The sequence below is a fragment of the Salvia miltiorrhiza genome, chromosome 2, assembly GCF_028751815.1.
Source record: "Salvia miltiorrhiza cultivar Shanhuang (shh) chromosome 2, IMPLAD_Smil_shh, whole genome shotgun sequence".
NCBI classification, from domain to species: domain Eukaryota; kingdom Viridiplantae; phylum Streptophyta; class Magnoliopsida; order Lamiales; family Lamiaceae; genus Salvia; species Salvia miltiorrhiza.
In genome coordinates, this window is record NC_080388.1 from 24425308 (window position 1) to 24442771 (window position 17464).

The 17464-nt window shown below is 34.0% G+C and overlaps 1 protein-coding gene across 3 annotated transcripts; it reads right to left on the reverse strand.

Moving 5' to 3' along the window:
• Positions 1 to 12637: 12637 nt before the first annotated feature.
• Positions 12638 to 17464, reverse strand: LOC131007793 (calcium/calmodulin-regulated receptor-like kinase 1). 3 transcript variants are annotated; one of them, XM_057934710.1, is made up of 8 exons: positions 16940 to 17464; positions 16089 to 16447; positions 15584 to 15737; positions 14861 to 14987; positions 14071 to 14156; positions 13865 to 13936; positions 13552 to 13755; positions 12638 to 13229 (listed from the first exon to the last, which is right to left on the reverse strand). In XM_057934710.1, exons 2-8 carry the CDS (start codon positions 16400 to 16402, stop codon positions 12903 to 12905), a joined length of 1284 nt encoding a protein of 427 aa, XP_057790693.1. In that variant the 5' UTR covers positions 16403 to 16447; positions 16940 to 17464; the 3' UTR covers positions 12638 to 12902. The 3 variants fall into 3 exon arrangements, with proteins under 3 accessions (XP_057790693.1, XP_057790694.1, XP_057790695.1); XM_057934711.1 differs by lacking the exon at positions 16940 to 17464 and adding an exon at positions 16735 to 16780; XM_057934712.1 differs by lacking the exon at positions 16940 to 17464 and adding an exon at positions 16730 to 16780.

The window sequence follows — 17464 nt, forward strand, 5'->3', positions numbered from 1 at the left end:
GAAGAAAGGTCTCTTCAGTGGAACGGTTGTGTGCACCCGGCAAGCACACGGTTCGGTTTGCGGTGCACCAGTTAAGCACTTGCAGAGTGGATTGTTGGTCTGATCAACCAACCGTGGATGTAGGAAAGTGTTTTCCGAACCACGTAAAAATTCTCTGTGTTATTTACAGCTTTCAGTCTTTACATACTTATCTGTGTTCTTACTGTTGATAAATTGAAAAATGAATAACTGTAAAGAGAAATCTAAGACTAACAACGTGCTCAACCGAGGCTATTACGAAACAAGTTTATTTCCGCTGCGTGTGATATCAGTTTGACTGATCTATCCTCTGATAGTCAGGAAGACTTATATCATCTCTGTTTTAGCAAACTCAACTGAAGACCTTACGTGCATCAGTTAAGTTCTAGTAACTTAACTGATAACTCCTTACTGAAGAGTTTTCAGTATCAGTCGTCAACCCTGTTTGGTCAAAACTGTTTTCAGTCAACAGGTGTCATAGTTTGCGTGTAAAGTTTCGTTTTGATCTCATTCTTGAGATCCCTCTGTTTTAGAGGAGCATTTGAAAAATAGCCCATAGGTGTATTCTTCACTCCCATACACCTATTCGAGACCCTCCGGACCTAACAATTGGTATCAGAGCAGGTTGTTCGCAATAACAGTCTGTTTCTGACTAGGTTCTAAGTGAACTAGATCATTTTTCTCAAAGGTCTCGAAAAACTTTTCTTTTTCAAGTAGTGCTTGTTATTTGCTCTTATCTGCTGTTATCTGTTATGGAGACTAACCAGGGCAGGTTATCTTCTTTACCTATGTTTAGTATTGAAAAATACGACATATGGAAATTTCGGCTTGAAAGCTTCCTGGTTGCCCAACATTGCCGAATGTGGGAAGTCATCACCAATGGACCAATCATCATCACCGAAACTGTCAAAAGAATTCAAGTTGATCCTTCTCTGGATCCATTCGATGAAGTCCAGAACAAGCAGAAGGCGGACTTCACCCCAGAAGAAAGGAAGCAAGATGAGCTTGACAATCTCTCCAAGAGTATCATCTCCAGCACAGTACCAGACAAGCATGTCACCAAGATCATCAAGTGTCAAAGTGCAAAGGAGATGTGGGACATTCTTGAAAGAATGTGCGTAGGCTCTGAGGAAATCAAGGAGAACAAGCTATCCATTGCATGTAAGAAGTTCGGATCCTTCCTCATGCTCAAGAATGAATCTGTCGAAGAGATGGAACTCAGATTCAATCAAATCCTGAATGAAATTCAATCCATCTCCAAGGACAAGTACACACAACGAGAAATCCATTTGAAGATTCTTCGAGCCCTGCCACGAGGAGAATGGCAGATCTACTCAGTCGCTCATCAGCATAAGCCTGGATTCAGTCAGCTCCCGACAAACAAGCTTTTCTCTGATCTCATGGCAAATGAGTTCGACCTTCAGAGAAACCTTGGAATCAAGAAGGCTGGAGGATCAGACGAAGATGGTCCATCGACCTCAAGAGGAGCAGCGCTGAAAGCTTCAGCAAGAGAAAGCAAGAAGCAAACAAAGGAACCAGCGGAACTCAAGCCAGAGGACTTCTTCAGTCAATATGCTCTATTGACTGAAAGATTCAACAAGATGGAGTCCAAATTTTGCAAGTACAGAAGGTTCCACAAGCAGCACTTCAAAGGAAAGGAAAGAGAAAGCAACTCCAGACATTCCACTGATCGAAGCGGAGAAAGAAAGTCTGCCGCCTATGACATCAAAGATATGGAATGCTTTGGATGCAAAAAGAAAGGGCACTTTCGAAATGAATGCCCTGAACTGACGCAGTCTGAGCGTAAATAGTTGAAAGCCAAAAGAGATCGAAAGAATACGAAGAAGATGGCGATGGTTGCTGATGATGCTGAATCCTCCAAGGACACAACAGAATCATCTGAATTCGACTCTGACAGCTCAGATGATGAGAGTCAAGCTTTGATGGCCAACGAGACTGAAAGCGTGGCTAACAACAGCTACGACAATGGAATGAATGGCTCAGAGTAAACTCTCATTCAAAAACTCCATATACTGATAATTCCTTGATTTTTACAGGAGATCATTCAGAATCTGGAGAAGGCTCAACCTATGAAGCTGACGAGCTTGATCAGCTCATGACTGATCACTGTCAGTTGAAGAAAATGTTCGAAAATCTCCTCAAGCAGAATCAGATTATGGAAAAGGAGATTAATGATGAACAAGCCAAGAATCAGACAGTCATCTACTTTCCGAATGAAACTTGTCTTGATCAGCTAATCATGGAGAACAGTCAACTAGAAGAAAAGCTCAGAATCTCCAACTCGGAATGTGATAGAGCATCTCATGAAATCAAGAGGCTCAATCAAAAACTGGAAAAAACAATCAAAGACTGCAAAGAGAAACCTAAGACTAACAACGTGCTCAACCGAGGCTATTACGAAACAAGTTTATTTCCGCTGCGTGTGATATCAGTCTGACTGATCTATCCTCTGATAGTTAGGAAGACTTATATCATCTCTGTTTTAGCAAACTCGACTAAAGCCCTTACGTGCATCAGTTAAGTTCCAGTAACTTAACTGATAACTCCTTATTGAAGAGTTTTCAGTATCAGTCATCAATCCTGTTTGGTCAAAACTGTTTTCAGTCAACAGGTGTCATAGTTTGCGTGTAAAGTTTCGTTTTGATCTCATTCTTGAGATCCCTCTGTTTTAGAGGAGCATTTGAAAAATAACCTATAGGTGTATTCCCCCCCCCCCATACACCTATTCGAGACCCTCCGGACCTAACAATATCCAATCTCTTTGGAATTTTTTTTATCTCCATTGAAAAATGAGAATTTCATCAGCATCACAGGATTTGCTAGGGATATCCATCATGAATCAATCTTTTCCGTCAATCGTTTGTTGTTGTTGTTGTTGTTGTTCTTCTTCTTCTTCTTCTTCTTCTTCTTCTTCACAAAGTTCCATAATCAATTTACTGTGAGGAACATCATGACGTCCATCTCCGGCGCAATCGAACAGTTTACCTTGAAGACGGCGAGTGAGCTTTATTTTATTTTTTATAGTTATTTGTGACATTCTTAATTAAGTAATTAATGATTAACTTGAACTATTGTGGATGTGCAGCTAATTTCCCATTAATTTGATCAGCACAGCCATTTATTTAGTGTTAATATTTTCTTCAGGCTTTCTTATAGTCATTGTCGTTTGAAGAATAGAGTGGTGTGATTGACTGGAATTTTTATTGTGTGCATGTAATCTATACTATATTAAAAAGTAAGTTTTCAATTTGAAATCAATTTCAAATTATTTTCAAATTGAGTGACAATTTTGTAGTTATAATAAAATTGAAGGTTTATATTTAAACTATATAATTTTCTTTTTATTTTCATTTTCTTTAACTTCTTATTTTTTGTTACATTTCTTTCCAAAATTGTGAAATTCGATTAATTATAAAATATTTAATATGCATATCAAATTAAAGATCACGATAAGAGCTTTAATATGATATATTTTATGAAAATATTTGATTTAAAATGTAAAAATTAAATTTGTTAAATATTAAAGTTTTATAAATTTCTCTCTCCTCTCTCATCTTTTTTGAATAAATATATTTTAAATTCTTTTTAATTAGTATTTTATTTTTAATTTTTTAACTTATTTTTTTGTTTTTGTTTTTCATAATATGAAATTTTATAATTGTGAATTCTTTTTAATTTTTCAGTATTCAAGTAAATTAATTTTTTATTATATTTATAAGTATAATAATTGAATTAGTATTAGTTTTATATATATATATAAAAAAATTAAAAATATTTTTCCGTGCATTGTACTGGATGCAAATGCTAGTATATTAATAAAGAGCAGAACATTATAGAATCGTCATTACAAAATTGAGATGGTCTTATAAAATATGAGACCACATAAATAATAGTTTTACGGAATGTGAAATGTGTAAAGAAATTTATTGTCATGAAAAAAATACGGTTGAGCAAGGTATTATGGTATCATCTTTAAAAAACTTGGCCCCAATTTAGTAAACATTTTTTTGTTTTCGCCATTAAACTTTTGATGGCATTTCTTATCTGGAGTATATATTGAGAACAAGCCTAATTGAGTTGGATTATATATGTATATGTTAATTGCAAATTGGATTTGATTTTGATGACACTCTAGCTACTTGTTGCTCTAAAACATTTGAAAATAAAAATTTGTTTTAATAGTTGCATGCGTCTTGTCCATGTCCAGTTATTGCCCATGATATATATATATATATATATATATATATATATATATATATATATATATTGTATTTATTTGATTCTTTATTATTTTAGTTAAATATAAATTATCATGCGCCTGTCATGAAAATCATGCCTTTTGTTACTTTAGATTGTTTAGCACGGATAATAGATGTACATCTTCTTGTCGTTAGAGTTTTGAGTATGCCAATGAAGAACATAATCAACATTGTAGTGATATGGTAGATGATGGAATTATGAATCAGTTCATCAACTTGACAAGAATGAACAGTAAGGAAGATACTCCAAAGATTGGCATGGGCTTTGATACTGAAGATGATGTCTATGAATTTTATCTAAAATATTCAAAACGTGTGAGCTTTGGTATAAGAAGAACCAAAAGTCACAATAACAAATATGGAGAATCAGTTTCCAGGATCTTTTGTTGTAGTGCTCAAGGAAAAAGTTCACAACATAAACGTGATACTTATGTGAAAAAAGCTCGTCCAGAGAAATAATTTGATTGTCAAGCTAAACTGAAGGTTAGCAATCGAGAAACTGGAAAGCTTTGTGTGGTTTGGTTTGTTGAGGAGCATAATCATTATCTTTCAAGTCCAAATAAAACACACTTATATAGAAGTCATAGAAAAATAGCTCATATTGCAGCATTGCAAATTCAAATGGCAAATGATGTGGGTATCACACCTAAAACATCTCATGATCTTATGGCGAGACAAGTAGGAGTGAGAGAGAATTTGAGTTTTATTCCTGAAGATTATAAAATTTAATTGCGATCCAAAAACATAAGAGATTCGAGAATAGGGTATATAGGTGGAGTATTAGAATATCTACAGAATATGCAATTTGATAATCCAAATTTTTATTATGTCATTCAAGTTGATGAAGATGACTTGATAACAAACATTTTTGGGTCTGATGCAAAGATGAGAATAGATTACTTATATTTTGGGGACGTGGTTTGCTTTGACACAATTTATAGGAAAAATAATGAAGGCCATCATAATGCCTTGTTTGTAGGCGTGAATCATCACAAACAGACTATGATTTTTGGTGCTACATTGTTATACGATGAAACATTTGTCACACTTGAGTGGTTATTTGATATATTTACTAGAGCTATGTGTGAGAATAACCAATTACTATGCTTACAGATTAAGATATAGCAATGACTAAGGTTTTTCTATATGGCCTGAAACTCATCATCGTTTATGTCTGTGGCATATTTTTCAAAATGTTGCAATTCACTTGAGTGGTACTTTTTCGCAGTTTAAAATTTTTGCTAATAACTTCGGTGCGTGTGTATTTGATAATGAAGAGGATGATTAGTTCATCGCAGCATGGAAGAAAATATTGAATACGTATATATAAACTTGAAGATAATGATTGGTTGAAGCGAATGTTTAAACTAAAAGAAAAATTAGCCTTAATCTATGGACAACAGATGTTTTTGTGCTGATATGACTACCACCCAAAGAAGTGAGAGCGTGAATAGTATTGTGAAAATGTATGTCAACTACAAGCACAAGTTCTTAGAGTTTTTTAATCGCTTCTACAGACTTCTTGAAGATCGTTGATATGAGGAAGTAAAAGTTGATTTCAAAGCAAATACAAGCGTTCCATCTATGGTTTATCCAATTGAGATTTTAAAGCACGCAGCTAGTATTTGTACCCCTGAAGTATACAAAAATTTTGAGCATGAATGGTATAAATCTCATGATTCTAGTTTGGAATGCTTTGATGACGTTGGGTTTTTGGCTAAATATAAAGTTACCCCTCACAATAAGATTCATAGCCATATAGTTACATTTGATTCATCAACTGGAAAAACTAATTGTAGTTGCATAAAATTTGAATTTGCTGGACTTTTGTGCTCTCGTATTTTAAAGGTATTCACCATGAAAATGTTACGAAGATCTCAAGTGAATACATCATGAGACGGTGGCTACGATAAGAAAAAGTTGGATTAATTGGAGATTCAAATCTCAATAAACTCAGCTCGGATCCAAAAGTACTTTAAAATCTACGATATAAAGAATTATGTGGGTTGTATGTTCAGTTAGTTAGAAAAGCATCTGAGGATGAAGATACTTACATAATTGTAAAAGATGGTATTTTGAAGGTGTTTGATATGGTGGATGGCAGATTTCAAAGTCAAGAGTTAGATCAACATGCAGATCGAACAAATTCGCTGTTAAATGAGACTGATTTACAAACTAATTAAAGCAACACTCGTGGGGCCAAAGGTATAAAGTCTACAACTTCACGCAAGAGACTTAGAAGTGGCTTAGTAATCAGTTTAAGAAAAAATAAAGTAGGAGGATAACAAATCTAGCCTTCATCCTCTAATTTGGATGCTATTCGCCTATACTTTGTTAATAATTTTTCTACATAAATAGTCAAATTATTTATATTTTTAGTTTTAATTTTATTTGTTGTTACGGAATAGGGTGTCCAAGGAAATTATGACATTGTTTCTTGTGTGCCCTCTATACCTTATGAAATGGTCAGTGAAATCCAGGTTAGTTGACAGGATCTTTTGAGTTAAAATCTTCTTGTTATCTTTTATATTTTAGATATAGGAATTCTCTGCATGTTCATGTTATCAAAATTTAGGTGAATCCCCATTATCAATGAGCATAACTAGCTTACTTTCGGTAATATTTTTTTTAATATCATCATTAGTGTCAATTTGTGACGTCTTCTTGCATTTAATTGGAAGATGTTATTTTTGAGGACTCTATTTAATGTTTTACCTATCTAGATTGGAACGCTAAGTATTTTTTATGTCGTTTATTTTGTTGTTTTTGTTTCAGACACAACAACCACTCAGCTTCGATCCTTTGCAAACAAATGACTCGAAATTAGTCTAAACAAATGCGCTCATGGAGTTACTCGAAATATGTGTATCATTTGGTTGTTGTGACTTGTGAGCTTCGAAATATGCATGTCTTTGTGTGTAATTTAGATATTCTAAAGCACACTTTTTGCTTAGAACTAATTCTTTTTGAAAGTGGGAAAAACTTATGAGTATTCTTATGTAATATTGGGAAACCTTATTAATATTATTGACCTTTATGTAACTTTTTTTTTTTTGAAATACTTATTTGTATTGGTTCTTGTTAATTCCTAAAACGAACTAGTTGGATCTTATAAGGCAGTTTTTTTATTTTATTATATTATTTTAATTAAATAATTTTATATTTTTAATTAGATTATACTCTTTCCGTCCATGAAAGAATTCACAAAAAAAAAATCCTACTTATTTTTGGACATAACTACAATATTTTTTCATCACTCTCAATACACTTAATAACCTTTTTCTTAAAATCCGTATCACTCCCTCCTAAAAATTTGTTTCATGGACAGAGGGAGTAATAGATTATCTTTGTTAATTTCTTTCGCTGATCTCATCTCTCCCCACTATCAGTTACTTAAATTGCAATAGTAAATATTGTTGATTGCATACCGATTTGCATCATGTAGTGGCTTTATTAGAGATGGAAAATTCCTTAAAGAAATGGTTATAGTCTTCCAAATGCTAGTATAATTATTCAACGCATGATAATTGATGAGGAGTAAAATATGCGTAAAGCAAAGTTGACAGCACCAAAGTCGTCAGCGCTGAGAATAACTATGAGGAAAGGAGCTCGCATAGTGTTTGTGGAAGAAAAGCATGAAGTAAGAAGGGGCAACGCTGAGATTTGGGTAGGGCTAGCGTAGTCAGGAGAGAAGTTTCAGAGCTGGTAGACAGGGGCAGCGCTGGGAAAGACTGAAAGCACAACCGATCGATAATGACCTCGAAGATTCTCTTTAATTTGTTAATACCTTTTTGCCTTCCAGTTTATGATTCATAATTCCTGGTGCTTGATTTCTTGTGGATTATCTGGCCAATAATTTGCATGTGTAGTTATTCGGTTTGAGACCTAGCGGAGATAACTGCTTAGCGGATTCAGGAATGTATGATATGATTTTAACCTTGAGACCTAGCGGAGATAGGTGGATCATAGGGAGCTATTCTTAGGAGCCATAGGGAGTTAGTAGATTTTTTTGAGACCTAGCGGAGATAGAGAATTTACTAATCTACGATCGTTGCTGCTCTAGCGAGAGTAATTGATTAATTAAGCGATCTCTCATCATAACTGGATTAAACTGGTAATTAGGATTAATAGGTTGATTATGTGAATTTGATTAATGAATTTATATCCCTATGATCAGTCGTTTTATTTATCTGATTTTATTTGTTTTCTCTTGAGTTTAGTTTTTATTTTCCTTCATATTTTTGGTTGCCTGAATATTTCTATAGGAATTATTAAGATATCTTAGAGTAATTTCGTTTATCAGTCCCTGTGGATACGATACTTGGTTACCAATTTTTGCTACAGTTGCACCGTGTTAGTTGCGGTATTTTGTTGCTAATAAATTAGTGATCACCGCCAGGGTCGCTATCAGTCATGTAATTACTAGTTTACCCCTGTCTTGGGCGTCTATAAATAGAAGATGCGCCGGTCATTGTAAACACATGCTATTGAAACTCTAATACAATCCTCTTCTTTCTCGTTTTAAGTTGTTCTCATCTTTTCTCTCGATTCACAAACACACTACAGGTGAATCATTTTCTTTATAATTAAAGGGTGAAATTATCGAACACATCAATAATTAACAAACATTATGGCAAATTTTGTAAGACAAATCCAACAACTTTATACTTGCACAAGACCAGAAAGATACAAAGAAACACTCTTTCATTTGAATAGAAAATCACAACTTCTTACTTACTCATACCCTAAAAGGTTAAATCCGAAACTTAAAATGAACAAAAAACCAAAATACAACAACATATATAGCTTTACGTATGGAGCTTTCAAGCATCAGACTTTGTGTTGAGGTAAGCCTCAACAGCCTTGAACATAGCCTTGGCCTTCTCTTTTTCTTCCTTTATTTTTCAGTCAACATGTTTCATAGTTGCAAAATGTGTGGAGCAATCAACAAATCTCTCAGTAGGCTAAAAATTTGAAAAAACCATTGATAATATATATAACAAAATTAAGTTGATCCATCCAAATGTAGTACCACATAAAAAAAAAAGAAACAAGTCCATCTAGATCATATACAAACATTAATTTGATTGAAAATGACATAAAAAAAAATCAAAATCATATACAACTTCGTTGTTGCATTATCAATTGTAAATTTGTAAGAATCTAGTTTGTGCTTATTATTCTTACATACTTTGGTAGCTAAAACGTTGCACTCCTCGATCAGCCATGGGAGCCTCCATATCGAAATTGTCAGTTGTCTCATCTCCACCAGCTGTTTGATAAATTCTTTTACGTACTTTGGCAGCTAATGACTTTGGCAGTCATTAGAATGTTCAATTAACAAACACAAAATTTTCAGAAACAAAAGTAAACTACGTGATTCGCCTTCAAACTAAAAGAATTTTATTATAAGGACACGACAATAATTCTCACTCAATCAAGAATCACAATAACACAAAAAATGCAGGAATTTTTTTTTTAAAAAAATGGAGAAACCAATTCATGATTTCAGGCCAGAAAGGAAAATCACAACAAAAAATTCTAGTCAATCACAACACTCCGTTCTTCAGCAAAATCCTGTGAATTCTTTGGCGAGAGAAATTTTTATTTTAAGGGATTATAGCCAAAAAATACACGAACTTTAATAAAAGTTGCAATTTTCACCTGAACTTTCAAATTGGCCAAAATATACCTGAACTTATATTTTTTGTTGTAAATTTCACCTCGACGGAGTTCAATCATTGCAAGTTCAGGTGAAATTTACAACAAAAAATATAAGTTCAGGTATATTTTGGCCAATTTGAAAGTTCAGGTGAAAATTACAATTTTTATTAAAGTTCGTGTATTTTTTTGCTATAATCCCTTATTTTAAAGTGCAGAATATGAAATTCTCATTTTTCAGCGGAGAGAGAAATTTTTCAAAAGAGAAGAGTAAATTTAGTTGGAGAAGGAAAGAGAAAGAAGAAGATTTGCGGCTTCAAGCAATCAAGTCGATCTGTGTGTATCAATCAATTGAATGTTAACAAAAGACAAAAGAAACAACCTAAATCCTAAACTATGTAGTTTTGAATTGGGACAGAATTTTGGGTACAAAGGATTTGAACTGTCCAAATATCTTCATAACATATCAACTATGTTCTAGTATACCTACCTCATATATCTTAAAATTTTTTTTTCAAGTTTTGTATTAGGTCAGGCATATCTTCTAGCAAAGCATATTTCTTCGTGCTACTTGCCTCCATGCCAGCCTCTTCCATTAAAAATCTATATATTATATAAAGAGCAGTATACCGACTACTTTTTTCCATCATAATTTAAAATTTAAGTTATTAAAAGATAAAGAAGAAGATTTGCGGCTTCAAGCAGCTGAGCCGATCTCTGCGTATCAATCAATTACTCCCTCCGTCCCAATAGTAATGTCCTGCTTTCTTTTTTGGGACGTCCCAATACAAATGTCTCATTCTATTTTTGACAATATATTCTCTCTCTCTCTATACTTAATATTTAAATAATTTTCATCAACCCACTTTATTTACTTTTTACACATTTCTTAATTTTCGTGTCCAAAAGCTATGGGACACTAGTATTGGGACGGAGGGAGTAAATGTTAACAAAATAAAAAAGAAACAACCTAAATCCAAAACACAAAATCTTGTGTACACCTGGGTGTACCGTACAATCGGGTTGACCCGTACCTAGAATAATATTATTTATATGGATTGGGTCAAGATATGGGTTCAAATCAGGATGCTTGTCAAAATTTAAGTGAAGGTATAACCCGATTGTACGGTACACCCGGGTGTACCCAAGACCACCTCAATCCAAAACGATGTAGTTTTGAATTGGGATAGAATTTTAGGTGCAAGGGATCCGAACTATCCAAATATCTCCGTAACATATCAACTACGTACCAGTATACCACAACCTCCCCTCATATATCTTCAATTTTCTTTGAAGTTTTGTATTAGGTCAGGCATATCTTCTACCAAAACCTATTTTTTCATGCTACTTGCCTCCAGCCTCTTCCATTAAAAATCTATATACTCCCTCCGTCTCACAAAAACATGAACATTTTTTCATTTTGGGGTGTCTCACAAAAACATAAATATTTTCATTTTTGTACGTTATCCATTTATTTTCTATCCCTCTTTTTCATACTTATTCACAAAAAAACCATCATTTTCATCAATTAACTCATTACTCTCACAATACTTTATAAAGTGGGACCCATTTTCCACTCACAATAATTTTCAACTAATATTTCTTAAGAGTTAAGAGCCATGCTACTCCCATTTGTTCATGTTTTTGTGAGACGGAGGGAGTATTATATAAATGAGCAGTATAACGGCTACTTTTTTTCATCATAATTTCAAATTATAGTTATTTTTAAAATTTAAATTATTAAAGTGCATTTCAACTCATCTACCATCGTTTCGGTGAAGGAGCAGTTTTTTTGCCAAATTAATCTTTTTTTCTTATTTTTCTTATTTTTCTTTTATTTATTTGTTACTTTTTCTTTCTTTCTTTTTTGTAAGTCGTATAATTTGAGTAATGATAAAATACTCAAAATTCATATCAGATTAAAGATCATGGGATTGACTTTAATTTGATATATAATAGGTATAAAATAGATTTAAAATAATAAAGATATTGAAATTTAAAGTTTCAAACTAAATTGTTTTCTTTCTCCTCACTCTTATTTTACTAATTTTTCTTAAATGATCTATTTACATTTGATTGACTCTATTTTATTTTTATTCGATACTTTTATTTGTTTCTTTTAATTTTATTTATATAGTAGGAGTATTATTTTTTTTTTCTTTTCGATTTTATCTTCTTCTTTTTTGTGCATAACATGTTTAAGTATGATTTCACATATATAATTGTAACTTTTTTGCTATGATTTCATATAAATTTTTAGGACCTTTTAAAATAAATTATGGTAATTTAAAATATTAAAATATTTTTGTTATCTTTCTTCTCTATTTTCTTTAAGGTTTTTTTTTCCATCCTCTCTCCTTTAATGATATGTTTATTTTTTCTAATATATTTTTGTGTTTTAAAGGAAAGGTAACTAAATATCATGTTTTATTTCTGTTTTGTGTTGCACATGTTATAATAGTTGAGAATGTAATAAAGGAAAAAATAAGTAAATATCATGTATTTATTTATTTATTTAAACATATCATTTAGTTTTAATGCTCGTCGTGCATCGCACGGATGACATACTAGTACTAAATAAAAGTGTAAACAATGTAATTCTCGCAGCAGACTATTGACTAGTTCAGAATTTTACAAAATAAAATAGATAAGAAAAGAAAGATATATAAATATATATATACATACAACATGGGTTGCTTTCATTCGATCAAAATTCCAGTGTCCATATACAAAACTGGAGCCGTAAAAAAGGAAAAGGAAAATAAAAGAACAAATTGGAAATGTGCCTACTTAATACACAGGAAGCAAAAAAAAAAAAACAGAAGTGGAGTTATATCCTACGGCCTATCTGAAGCAGCTCCAGCTGCTCGAGCAAAAGCTAAGGATTGTGTTGTGATCAAAACCCAAATTCAAAAAGAAAGAATAAAAGAAAACATGTGGCGTTTAAACATCAAGGGAGTCAGTCGTGCTGTCGAGTGATTCTACTCTTCGGTGTTGAGAAGTTGGGTTGCGACGTTCTAGTTGGTCCATGTTGACAATCACAGAATCTGCTCTGGGTGTCGAGGAATCTTTCTGAAGCCGCCTGGATTTATGAATCTTTGAGAGCTCCTGAACAATGTCCCTCATGCTTGGTCTCTTTCTAGCTGCAGGATTGACACATTTGTGTGCCAGGGCAGCCACTTCATTCACTTCTTCAACATCAACTCTCCCATCAAGACGAGGATCCACAAGTTCCTCCCATCCAACTTTTCCATCGGTGTTCATGGCTGCCTGTGATCGTAAATGTACCAAAATTAACTATAGAAGCCAATGATTACACAAGTAATGCACATAAAGAGACTTCAATGCGGGCAGAGGAATAAGGAAAAAAGAACAAAATAATTCGTTTATCCCAAAATCCAAAATCAGATCAATGAATTTCAGATGCATGAAACTTGAGAAAAGACAGAAAACATATTGTATGACTAATTTCCATGTGCAAGACTAAGTGAAAAATGAAAAACAAAAATGGTCCGAGAGGAACATGTGATATGCCAAAAGCCGGCAAGATCATGAGATTGTGATGCCAACTTAGACTATGGAAACAACTTACCAGCTCAACATACTCCATAAGACCCTGGAGGGGATTTCTTGCCGCAACAAGTTCAAAGAGCAACACTCCATAGCTGTAAACATCACTTTTTTTCGTAAATGACCGGGTTGATATGTATTCAGGATCAAGATAACCAAAAGTCCCTTGAATATTAGAGACTTTCTTGCTAACCATCTCTTCCCTTGAAAGTCCAAAGTCTGCCACCTGCATAATAGCCCATGCAGAGTATGAACATTTTACAAAACCCACTTAAATGTCATAAGAACTGTGCACATATTTTCATAAGAATAATGGAATACTGACAAAGAATTACCCTGGCTCTCATGGAATGATCCAACAAAATATTTGAGGATTTGATGTCGCGATGTATCACAGATGGAACTGCCTGTAAGTAATTGCAAAAGCAGAAGATAAGCAAGTGACTAAAACAGGGGATGTAAGACAACCAGGGAAGCAAACAGATGCATGACAATAGATTACTACTATTTGTCCGTGATAAGAACAAGTTAACCAACTTACTCCATCATGAAGATACTCCAAGCCCCTAGCCACGTCGAGGGCTATTTGAAGCCTCAATTCCCAACTCAAAGGCTCAAGTATCTCATCTGAAAGAACATGCAAAGAAAGGGCAACGATTAAAGCAATAACATAAGCATTGAAGGAAAATTTCCATAAGGTAAAGCATTTGCAAACTTAGACAATACATATTGACAAGTTCATCATTTTCAAATTACTCAAGTACAAGATATAAGAGCGACAGAGGCGGAGTCTAAATGCCAAAATATGCCTACAGAAATAAGTGTACTAATAACAGATGATTTGCGCCAGAAGTAGATCAAAGCTACAATAAAGTGTCGTATAAGCTTTATGCAATGCGGATCAAATTCTTAGAAGTACTTTACCAGGCAAGGGGTGGAAAAGTTAAGTTCGTAGCCTGCTGCAACTGCCTATGTTACAAGTTATTTTCTCAAGTATCTAGTTTCCCACCCAACAGGCATTGTGGTCTGATTAACACATGTAGATCTTTGCCTTGTATAATATAATAAGTGAAGTTATATTTTAAAATTTCTTATATTGTAAATTAGGTATTCATAAACAAATTGCACCAAACTTCAGCTACCAATGAAGACACAAATACTTCAAGAGATGGACCCAGGTGGGCTTTGTCAAATACTGTAGACCTTAGGTGCAGCCATGGGTAGAAGATAATGGCTCAGGTAAAGGCTTAGGGAGCAAACAGAACATTGAGTGCAGTGTTGAACCCAAAAATTTCCTTTGTTAAATTGAAAGCAATGCAACGGGTACTTACTGTATAAATGAGAAGCCAAACTTCCTCTGCTCATATATACGTAAATAAGCATATGTTGGTTTTTCTCTGCACAGTATCCAACCAAATTCACAAGGTTCCTGTGATGTAACCTTCCTAACAGCATAACCTGAGCACAATAGCAAAGAAAGAATAAATATTCGTAATGGAGTCACAAAAATCTTCCAATCATGCATGAACAGCATTGTTCTCTTTGGAGAAGGACGGGAGGAAACAGTATTCTTGTAAATCAGAATCAGATAGTTTTTTCTTCTCTTTCCAGATTATATTCTCAAATTTCCCAGCCAATGAATTATACATAAATTTTATTGGTGAATTTCCTCCCATCTTAAATAAGGAACTTCACTTATTGTTCTTATTCCATGCTCTCATGTTATCCAGTTTCCATTGTTGGTGTGGAACTGAAGCTAGGGCCAGACGCTGTTGATAAATTACTTGAACAGAAATATGATGATTGACAGGAAAGGTTAAAGACACAACCTTCTACACTGCTACATAAATTGTAATTGCCAATTTGCCACTAAACGTAAGTGATATATAAAACAAGAGGAACAATGTCTTAGGGAAGTGTAAGCCTTTTACTGTTTTAAGAACTCAACGGGAGGCATTGCTAATCATTTCGTTATAAGATTATTACGTTGATTTAAAATCTGAAAATAGAGCACATTTTGACTGCCAAATGTGTTAGTTGATAAATGGATGTACCTCTGTTTGGAACTCTTTCTCACCCTGCTTCGAATCAGTGGCCAACACTTTAACAGCAACAGTCTCTTCAGAAGACATCTGAGCTTTGTAAACTGGACCATACGCCCCTTTACCAATCAAAGTGGTAAAATTACAGGTTGCTTTCTGAAGATCCCTGCTCGTATATCAATAAATTAATATCGTTAGAAAAAAAGATTAAAAAATGTACAATTCTGTAGAAAATATGAAGTATCACATAACATACAAATCTAGTTACCATGTAGACTATTTATGGCAGACACTAATTTTGAAATCTCATCTTGAGCGCAAATAACTTTTCTCTTTGAGATTCCTATGCTTAGCGATCTTGGAAAACATGCTTGGCAAATATTCCTATGCATTTGAATTTGATAAATAGATGATTACAGGCATATCCTCTCCATTTAGAGACTTAACTTCGAATTACTATTCAGGCATATGTTGCATAAGATTATATGGAAATTGAATTCAGCGTGAGAAGACGTACTTGTAGGAATACTCCAGTATGCCTGATGCAGAAACTAAATTCACCTTCTTAAGCCCCCTAAGCCACAACGGCAAACTAGTCTGCATCACCGACTTTGGCGATTCAGTGCCAAGCGATGAATCCGATAATATTGTACAAGAATCAACCCCATTTGTACGTATAGGTATGGTTGCATTCCTCCTAGAACTGCTATTCCCTATTTGGGTACTCTTCCTTTGATACTTGAAGCAAAAAAATGCAGTTATAGCCAAAACCACTCCGATCACCACTCCAATCGACAGCCCGATAATTAAGCCTGATGATTCCCCTTCCATCTCTTTCTTTACAAATCCACCCTATTATCTAATCCGTCCATGTAACTGCAACACAGAAGCAATGATTCATGAAAAATTAGTAAAGCACTTAATCTTCAGATAGAAATCTCAAGACCATAAATGTAGAGCCGTTTGTTCCTTTTTATGCCTATGCAATTGAGGTGTAGATGCATGACGGTTACACAAATTTTAACAGGAAACAATCAACAAAAGATATGCAACTAGTGAATTAGGGGTCTAAAGCGTTGAAAATGATCAAATGTATAAGCAACGACGAGAAGAAAATCAACAAACAACAGCGGAACACATAGACCGGGAGATTCATACGTTACCGTCAACAAATTTTCATTAGTTTCCAAAACAGTAGAAGTCAATTTTTCCTCTCGCCATTTTGTCAACAAAAAACCATAAATAGAAATCAACACGGAGCTCCAGATAAAGTAACGAACAAACCAGACAAACACCCAAAATTCACTCAAAACACATCCAAAAAAAAAGAAAAAGAAAAAATAGGACAGAGATAAAATTGAATAGTACTTTGCTGAAAAATTGTTGACTAACTAATTGTTTTCTCCCTCTTCTTCTTCTTCTTCTTCTTCTTCTTCTTCAGAAACGCATAAACACACACACTCTCTCTCTCTCTCTAGAAATAAAAAAGAAAAAAAGACAACGAAAGAGTGAGGATGAGAATAGAGAGAAATGTGGGAAGGACGTGGGGAGGAAGAAGGAATCAAGACTGCGCTGGTATTTTGGATTTGTTTAGGGAGAAAAAAGACGACATTTCATTTGATAATATTTTAGGGGGCGAAGAAGAAACAGTGGCAACTGGTCAAGAAAGGAGCAGTGCACGATGCCGATGAGAGAGAGAGAGAGAGGAGTTGTTTTCTTTTCATTACATAATTCAAATTGGTTCGGCTCGCACCGGACAGCCGGGAAATGCTAGCACTCTGCATTATTTGATTTCCCAAATTGCCCTTTTCTGTTTAATTTTTTTGTTTTTTGTTTTTGAGGGAACAAATTTATTTTATGTTTCATCCATCGCTTTGAGTATTTTATATTGCC